At 38.5% G+C, this 10286-nt stretch overlaps 1 protein-coding gene across 1 annotated transcript in view; it reads right to left on the reverse strand.

Annotated features, from left to right (window-relative positions):
• Positions 1–231: 231 nt before the first annotated feature.
• The window catches only part of LOC310939163 (serine protease 27), a gene marked incomplete at both ends in the record, with an annotated part of 16306 nt that continues 6251 nt past the window's right edge, over positions 232–10286 (reverse strand). The window contains 2 exons of the mRNA XM_083903835.1: positions 232–489; positions 1583–1743. Coding sequence (XP_083759961.1) covers positions 232–489; positions 1583–1743 — 419 coding nt within the window. The remainder of the gene's footprint in view (positions 490–1582; positions 1744–10286) is intronic.

Consider the following 10286-nt stretch of genomic DNA (forward strand, 5'->3'; position numbering starts at 1 on the left):
ACTTACAGTTTGCGGTCTCCCCAGCAGTGGACCAGCATCTCCTGTAAGCTGTAATGTTAAATTGCCAATTTTCTCTATGGACATCAGTGCAGGGAGTGAGTGCTTTAGAATGCGACATAAATGGGCTTTGGAAAGCCTGCTCTACCCCTTTAACACAGAAATTCACAATAAACATCATCCTGTACCTGCCCTGATTTACATTCTGCTTCCCAAACAAATATTCTACTTTAATTATTTATACAGCAAGATCAGCAGAGTGGACAGACTGGTGACCACAGTTGTTGCCGTCATCCCACACCAGTTCCGGTCAGCTCTTCCATACAGCCTGATCTCTGGTATTGTGTTGGCGATGAAGGATGTGAAGCTGGTCACTCTGGCATACACTCCAGGCTGGTTCCTCTCAGCACAGCCTAGTCCAAAGCTCACTACTCCGGCCTGCACCCAAGTCCCATTCACCATCTGGCACATGAGAGGTCCTCCTGAATCACCCTGAAACAATAAGGGCCATTCAGTTTTCACCACTAAGGGATGTCAAAGTCTTTTTACAAACTAGACAGTAAGTGGCAGAAATGTGAATAATCTGTTGATTATTTTCTTGATTAATCAGGTAATAGTTTGGTCCATAAATACTAGAGAACGTTGAAAAATGTTGATCAGTGTTTCAAAAACCTCAGAATGATGATGTCTTGTTTTGAATATTACTCAGTTCTTTGTTAATATGGAGCAACGAAACCACACATTATTCACTTTTAAGGAGCAGTGAAATAGAAAAAAACATAATTTTTTTTTTAATTATTAAAAAAACACAAATTGATTTTAAAATGAATTTATAATTAATGCTCAACACTTAATCGTTGCAGCCCAACAAGATATATTGTGTTACAAAGCTGGACACGGCCTGTTCTGATCTCTTTTTAGAGGCGTATTTTTACAATACATTGTAAATATTATATAAACCATGTATGTAAAATAAGTAATCACTACACTCTAGCCATTAATAATACTTAAAATATAGTCTCAATTTTCCAGATGATAATGTGTTTTCTTTGTTTTATGTTTAATGTTAAGTAAAGGCTTATAACATTAGGGACTTGCATATTAATATAAACTTAATAATAAACTCTACAGTAACAGAGCCAGGCTTAAAGTTGAAGAATAGTTGTGTGAAACATTTAAATATGACAATCGTTTGAAATGAATTAATATTTTAAATGAGTTCACACAATCTAAAAGCTCTACCAGCTTCACATGATTCTTTCTGCATTTCTGAGTAAAGCAGCGTTCAGATCTTATGTCACTTTTTTTTTTCAATTAATCGTTACAGCCCTATTTCAAATAAGTTCATTTTCCCAAAGACTTCAATTCAAACAAGGCTGCAACCTAACCGCCTGGTGGCTACTCCTGGACGTTTATGTCCATTTACCATCAATGCAGTCTAATCTATCCAGTCAAGAAAAACAAATTGCCCACCACTTAATGTCAAGTTATGAGATATTTTTCCCCCTATGCTTGCCTGTGTGCGGGTACGTGTGTGTGTTTGTAAATATAAACAAAGCAGCACAAACAGCTGATGGTACAGAACCTGGCAGGAGTCCTTGCCGCCCGCCTGGTATCCAGCACAGATCATGTCATAGAGGATGTCCACCTGCTCAGCTGGGTTCACCTGGTACATGCTCTGACACGAGGCCAGGGAGATGATTGGCACCTTCACTTCCTGCAGAGTCCCGACACCTGACAGAGGAACTGAAGACACACAGATGGAGAACGAACAATAAAAGAAGTGTGGGACTCTTTCTGCACCTGAACAGGTGTTCAATATCCGCTATGGTTTAAATGGTGGACTTTTTAAATTTTTTAGTGCTCCAATGATTTTGATTCTTAACATTTTTTGTGTACAATCAAATGTTGATGATTGTATTCATTTATGTTTTTCCATTACCTCAGAATGAGCCTTTTACATTTAGGAGTTGGGTCACTATCTGGGCTGCCATTTTGGAGCACAATGTTTTTACATGGACCCACAATGGACAAACTAAACCTTTCCAACTGCCTCTTGATGATTGAACCAAAATGAGCCTCAGCTTCAACAGATAGAACATGTAGAGGAACGTAGGTGTGTGTGTGAAAAGAGAATTATGTCACAATAATCCACACTAGAATAATCACAGTATTATTGGGATAATTTAATCTGCTTTCAATGTCTGTGATGAAACCAACCTACTTTTAGATTTTGCACTGCAGATATGAGATATATATTTTTTGTGAAAAGTTTAATATGTAAAACACGAAAATTAACTAGCCTACACTGTCGGGGGCCGACAGCAAGGGGTATATCCGCGAACTTGTCCAATCCTCAACTTTCCAATATATCCAAAGTATACGCACTCGCACCTGCCACTAACTGTTTTAATTAATCATTAATAAATTCAACAAAATAACTGTTAAATATTATGATATAATGCTGACTACACTTTATACATGTTCAAAGTATCCATATAAACTCGATATTGAACACAGAATACCTGAACTCATACATTTCTCTCTAGTTTTTAATAAAACTAGTTAACCTATTATACCTTGTTAAATATTATGAATATTAAAATGCTAACCACACCTGCCATATCTTCAAAGTGTCCAAATGTCATGAAAAAGCATACACTATGTTTATTAAATTTCATGAAAAAGCATACAATATGTTCAAACTTTCCATTCAATGCATTAATAAAGAAATGAAGGCTTAACTATTTTTTATATGATAATTAATACATTTATATTATAATGTAATAAATATTATGAATAAGTGCTAAAGAAACCCATGATATCCTCAATGTGTCCAAATGAGCTCAATAATAAAGAAAAAATGCCTTAACTATTTTTTCTGTGTTCACTAATAAGTTAACCAGTTAACTTATAATGTAACTATTATCAATCATAACCGAAGTAACAATGATTGTACTTGTAGATAGTTGTTACATGATTCATTGTACAAAATTTGAAGGCAATATCTCCATCAGTCTGGAAGATAAAGCCGAAAATGTGTTTTTAGCATAATAAATTAATTAATTTGCCAATTAATAACAAAGCTACAAAGATAGGGATAATTCTCAGGTGGTATGTGATGCCCATGCAAAATTTGAAGCCAATACCTGCAATACTTTGGAAGATACAGGCGAAAACATGTTTTTTATATCATAATAATGGTAGTCAGCTCAAAATCAATAGGGATCATCTACAGGGGGTATGTGACCCATAAAAAAAATAAGAAAATTTAATCTCAAACGTATGTCCGGTTATCGCGTTAATGGCTAAAATCTGCGGACGCGCGAGACCGATTCCATAATATCCGCGCGCGTTTCTCGCGGATATAATAATATAACTATGTTTATTAAATTTCATGAAAAAGCATACAATATGTTCAAACTTTCCATTCAATGCATTAATAAAGAAATGGAGGCTTTACTATTTTTTATATAATGATTAATAAATGTATATTATAATGTAATAAATATTATGAATAAGTGCTAAATAAACCCATGATATCCTCAATGTGTCCAAATGAGCTCAATAATAAAGAAAAAATGCCTTAACTATTTTTTCTGTGTTCACTAATAAGTTAACCAGTTAACTTATGTAACTATTACCAATAATAGCCAAAGTTATAATGATTGTTAGGGATGCAAATTATCGAGTAATTCATTAATCGATAGTTGTTTCATCTTATCGATCCATGATCGATTAATTGATAAGCGGCAATTTTTATAAAGAAAAAATGCAAATCATATTCCTTAATCAAAGATTTATTCTGGGCTCACTTGAGGGCAGGGAATAGCAATTTGGTCACAGAATTACCAAGAAAATAAATTGGGCATTCTCTCATATGCGACACTGGAAACATTAATAGCAGCAGCATAAAAAAAATTACATTCCTGAAAAGAATACAATACTATGTAGGTTACTTTAACATGAAAATAAATTAGTGCGCTGTCTCTTAGCAACATAATAAAATAAATAAAATACATTCTGAAAAGTAAATAAGGTGTCACATATGGACTATTAGCAGCATTTATAATCCCCTTTAAACTGGGAAATGCGACCCGTAACACAATAACATTAGTAGACCAGTCCGGTTCAATGTAGTGGCATGTCACTGTGATGTAGCTTTCTGTATTCAAGGAAGTCCAACAGTCTGTTGTGTGGGCCACATTCGCGGTTGCAAGTTGTGCTTTCAACTCGGCGTTCTTCCTCTCGTAACTTGCTTCCACACGGGTGGTTATTCAGTCGAAATCCCTGTCCGTCAACGACATTTATCGGCAGCATGTCTGTAGTAACCATGTTACAAATCCGCTGGATAATGCCATCTGCTTTCGTGAAGTCACATACCCTTCGTCCCAGCGCTGTGGTGATTGTAGGCTGAGAAGAATCACTCGCTGAATGTGACATATTTAGGTGGCAATTCAACGAAGTTGTGGAGTTGTTGTACTTCCACATTTGTCGTCGTTTACGAACTTGAAGTGGCTCCATACTGCACTCCGTTTTGCCGTCTTCATCCTGTCAGTTACCGCTTCTCGTTGTCTTGTTGTTGTCGTCAGAGCTCTGCTTCGCTTTTGTTCCCGCGTGTGCGTCAAGTACGTCTGGCGTCAAGCGCGCCCTCACGCGGACTGGCGGGGAATTACGAGTTCAAAACGCAATTCATTGCAATGAATTTATTTTAATCGTGTAATTTCTTATCGACAATTAATCGATAATCCCTAATGATTGTACTTGTAGATAGTTGTTACATGAATCATTGTACACAATTTGAAGGCAATATCTCCATCAGTCTGAAAGATGAAGCCGAAAATGTGTTTTTAGCATAATAAATTAATTAATTTGCTAATTAATAATAAAGCTACAAAGATAGGGATAATTCTCAGGTGGTATGTGATGCCCATGCAAAATTTGAAGTCAATACCTGCAATACTTATACCTGCAAAAATATTGTTTTTATATCATTAATTAATTAATTAACTAATTAATAATAATGGTAGACAGCTCAAAATCAATAGGGATCATCTACAGGGGGTATGTGACCCACAAAAAAATTTAGAAAATTTAATCTCAAACGCCTTTCCAGTTATCGCGTTAACGGCTAAAATCTGCGGACGCGCGAGACCGATTCCATAATATCCGCGTGCGTTTCTCGCGGATATAATTAGGGGGTATGCTGGAATGCCTGGGGCAGACTCCCCCTTGTGGCCTTTAAAAAAAAATCGATCTGGGACTGTATGGCTGTGAGCTTGACAAAGATTCACTAGTCACTTATAGGGATGGACGAGAGTATTCTATTATTTGCTCGATTATAAAAAGATTAAAAAAATAAAATTACTTTTCCTAATAAATAATACAAAAATGTTGTAGCAAAGATTTGCATTTATAAAAACTAATTTCAACTCCAGTGTCTAATTTCAGATGCATCTATTATCACAAGGTGGCAGCAGCAGCAACAAGTGTTCAGTTAGTGCATTTCATCCTTGAGCATTTGCATCCTTAAGCTCCCACAGAAGTGAAAGAATTTACCAGGATCTTTGAATGCACCTCATTAGTTGCTGCTTTTAGCGGAACACACTGTGACCCCTGCATTATTTTTACTAGTTCTCATGTACTAGCATTTCGAATATTAAGAACACAACAATTTTTTTGGTGTGCTTTTTATTGTGACTTGCAACAATATCTCTTAACCTCTTCTTCACGGTTGCCCCCAATACCAGGGGCAGCATCAGACACAGCGACAAAAGTGTCATAAAACCATGTCTAACTTTAACAAACAGACATGCTGCATACCCACAGAAAGGTCAGAGTGAAAAAACCCCACTTCTAATGAATAACACTTCCCAGCATGCTTTGGGAACAAATCCCAGTCTGATTGATCATTACAGAGCGACATTCGATCGTTCTGATTAGAGAAGGGCGAATGTGCGCACAAATGCGTCACATGCATTTATGTCCTTTTGACTCGCTAATGAAGTGATTCACATGCATTTGGATATAGGTTTAAAACGAGCTGTCAATCACTCAAATTAACCAAGGTAAGCCAGAGCTATGGCGCTGCGTAACTGGAGACGCTTTATTTTTTGAGCAGCTTAACAGGGATTTATTGTTAACAAGTGCAGAGCCATAGGAAGTATGTATTCCTAGTGCTGGACGGTATACCGGTTCACACCAAATATCGGTTTATATTTTTGTTATGATATTAATTTTTAATACACCACCATACCAGTGTATTTGTTTACAACGTTTGGAACGCTGTGCCGAGCGACACCGCTTCAGACCGAGCCCTTTTCAATGTTGCGCATCTAAACATGCTTGGTGAGACTACGAGGTTTGAGGTTTAAAGCACTCTGGTGTCACATGAAGGTGAAGATTGATAGGATAGACATGGAAAGTTCCGAAATTGAACTTCATGTAGAACATGCCGACTAGGGGTGTCACGGTATGAAAATTGAACCTCACGGTTATTGTGACCAAAAGTATCGCGGTTTTCGGTATTATCGCGGTATTTTTAAAAAAGTGTGTGAATATGTTCAGAAAGCATTGATAATCCTAAAAGCTATGCATTTTTAATATGCTGGCGGTGGGCGCTGCAGCTGTACTATCATGTTAACATTATTGACACAGTATTGTGGGTCTTAAAACCATAAACTTTGTGTTTGAAGTAAGGTTGTTTTATCGCTGTGAATCACTCCTAGTTTGGGTGTGGTGATCTCACATTCCAGAGCTTTTGTTGCTTTTTCAGCCAATCAGCTGACGATCACGGAGAATACACATGGCTAATTAATATGCAGCTCTCACTCAGAGAGAGCGAGGGAGGGGGAGAGATAGGCCTGGAACTTTCCTGTGCTTATGTGTGTGCAGTGCGAAATTAAAGCGTGATTGTCATCAAAGCAGTCATCAACAAAAGCTTTGTTTGACAAAGGAAGACAAGGAGAACATGACACTAATTGTCTGTGGCTGAACATCTTCACAATGACAGCGAAAGCACAGAGACTGCTGGGGTGTGGACTGTTAGCATTTTAAGCTAGCGATCTTTATGCTAACGTGTTAGCAGACTTCATCGTCACAAAAACAACAAACAGATGTTGAGCGGCTGAAAGAGAGCAGGACACACACGGTAGTTGTCTGAGATGATGACGTGACGCCAGCTCCGCGCAATACTGTTATGGGTGAGTTTTCATATACGTATATGTCCTGAGGGCTGTCGTCTCCTCCTTCGGCCATGATTCCAGCTTCGATAAAGTTTGAACATCAGGTTGTAGGCTACAGAGTGCGCCTGCGCGGCAACTTCAGAGGACGGAGGCGCTGGAAAGGCTCACAGTGCCTACACCGCGGACGCGGTTATTCACCGAGATAATAATTTTTTTTGAAATGAAGAGGGTAATTATTATCGTCAAAAATGTTATCGCGGTTTACCGTTACACCGTTAACCGTGACACCGTTAACCGTGACATCCCTAGCCGACACAGAAGAACTTAGAAAAATGCTGCCGCAGTGCTGCAGTCTGCTTTGACAGTGGGCGAGCGCTCTGCATGTAAACGTTTCATTAATGTTGATATATTTGTTTCAATCACTGAACGAAGTCTGTCATATTTGGAACAAGAGTCAGGACCTTAAATCACTTGCACAAAACTTAATCAGCACTCACCATTTGTTTGTCATTTAAACCAGTGTGAGGAGAGAGAGAGAGAGAGGGGCAGGCGAGAGAGAGAGTGAGCGAGTGAGGTCTGCGCTCTTGGTCATTAGTTAATTTATTTATTTTTGTGTAGGTAATATGTTGTGAAATATGTTTAAACTTAAATAAACTACATATACAGGTAGTTATGTCTCGTTGTATTAGTTTGTCCTGTTATTGACGTCATGCTGTCATCACCTGACAGTCTGGCTGATTGAAAGCCTCCAGATGCGCGATGCAAGTACGATGCAAATATATTCAAATATCTGTTTTTTTGAGGGAATATTCGAATATCATTTTTTAGCAATTTTGACAGCCCTAGTAAGCATGTCTTAGAATATCAAGAATGCATGAAGTTAAGGTCAGCACCCTTCACATCAGCAGGTAACACTGGGAATTTTTATAAAAGATGTTGATTTGCACAGTCAAAGTTCTGTATTTTGACTGCAATTGTCTTTGCACTCTGATTCCTCACTTCATTAGAATCATGAGTAACTCTTCTTTTTAAACAACATCATTTTCTGGGGCCATGCGAACATGTACTAGTGTGGAGTTATTCTACAGTATTCATGACAGTAAAATAGACCATCCTAAGTTAATCTCCTGCAGTAATTATGTTCTCAACCAGTAGTATACTATGAACACCTGATTATGCATGAAAAAAAAATACCGTCATATACCGTGAAACCGTTAGAATTTTGAAAAATACAGTGATATATATTTTTAGTCATACCGCCCAGCACTATGTATTCCTATAGTGGGAGCTGAAGGAGATTTTTCAGTTATGGTAATGCATGATAAGGAACGTAAAGGCTAACATAATACAAACACTGTGCAACCTCATTAGTTGTGCCTAATGAGGTTGCACAGTGTTGTACACTAACGCTGATCTTAGCGTCGCTAGCTTACCTTTGGAAACAGGTTCGTCAAGTTAGCCAAAAGTAGTAGCTTGCTAATGCAAAATAAATGTGTGCTAGTGTATTGGTGAATGGACAATGATTTCGTCCTTTCAGTATAACACCATGTTCTGCGGTGAACCGTGTGAAAATGTCTCACCCACTGTGAGGGCAGCCTCTTCACTCCCACCTCCCGCTCCACAAAGCACTGATGACTGCCTGCTGATAAATCAGTGAAAGTGCAGCATGATAAATCAGCGAAAATTCCTCCAAAAAAAGTGAAAATCAAGGATGCACACCATCGGGCCATGCTCAATCAATCAATCCAAAGTCTTAGGCCGATCAGACTAATGGTCAGTGAGATATTGTAATGGTAAATTAAATTTCTTTGTCTCAGCACAACAACCCTTTCCTAAAACAAGATACCAGGTCCTTTTGTGTATTCAAATTAGGACGTCAAGACTCAACTTGCATCTAAATACAACATCCTGCAGGGGCTGCTCAGCAGCAGCGGAGAATTTCCACAACAATTTGCCTGTCACAGACACACAGACACAACTTGCTTTATAAATAGATGTTATTCAGAGAACATCCCCCTTGTTTTCCACTATTTTGGTTTAGTCCAGCCCAGGGATTGTAGACAGATTAGCGTTGCCATTAGTTAGACATGAATTTTGAGTTTTTCATGTTAGGCTACAGTCAGTCCTCCTGTCACATCCATGTCAAAGACATCAGCAGTGTTGTAGCATTTTTCAAAAGTAGATGACGGTAAAAAAGTGGAACGCAAACTTTGCAAGCAACGGTTTGCTTTTCACAGCTCTACTACAAACATGGCATATCGTTTAAAAACTCTAAGCTAAGGTTGCTCCGTTTGTTTTGAGTATGAACATATCAGAATTATAAGCATATTTCAGTGTTTTAGTCTAATAATCGTTGATTGGTTTTACAACTGCAGGCAGCCGCGAAGCTGAGCTCGCTCTGTATTCCTCAACAGTTATTGTGCTGATATTACTAGCTGACATAGTACATTATTTTCGGATCTCACGGGCTATGGTATTGTGCAGATGAACGTGATGCAAAATGCTGTCAGAGCCGTCAGACAAACTCCTGCCGCGGCTGCGGGTCATTTCAAACTAAAACCCCCCCTCCTGGTTAGTCGAAATTTCCGGGCTTTAGTCGACCAAGAGTTTCTTTGGTTGATTACAGCACTTGTCAGTACTGTTCTCTTCAGCGAGCAGGTGTTTTTGGTGGGCTGCAGAGGAGCTGCAGGCAAACTCCTGGTCAATAATGCTCGCCTGCTAGCTGGCTATAAACTGTGGAATGGATTCCCTGAATGGATCATGCATCATTACTCTGTTCCTCATTGAGACATGCCTCAGTATAGGAAATCCATTCCACTTTTTGCAGCCAGCTAGCAGAGCAGTAAGGGAATCACTGGTGGAGACATTTCAGCATTTAAACAACATTAAAGCACAGACTTATTGGATCGGACATCTCGACAGTTGGATCCCATAGTTTCGATCCGTCAATTACGTCTGGATCAGATCCCGATACTGGATCGGATCCATCGCTATTTAACATGCGATTTAATTGTTTAGATAACTCTGATTCACTTTAAATGTAGGTCTTAATCTATTTGACATAAGCTAATGGATATAAGATAAGGGCGTGTTCTGTCCCTCCAA

The sequence above is a fragment of the Microchirus variegatus genome (assembly GCF_963457635.1).
Source record: "Microchirus variegatus genome assembly, chromosome: 17".
Classification (NCBI taxonomy): domain Eukaryota; kingdom Metazoa; phylum Chordata; class Actinopteri; order Pleuronectiformes; family Soleidae; genus Microchirus; species Microchirus variegatus.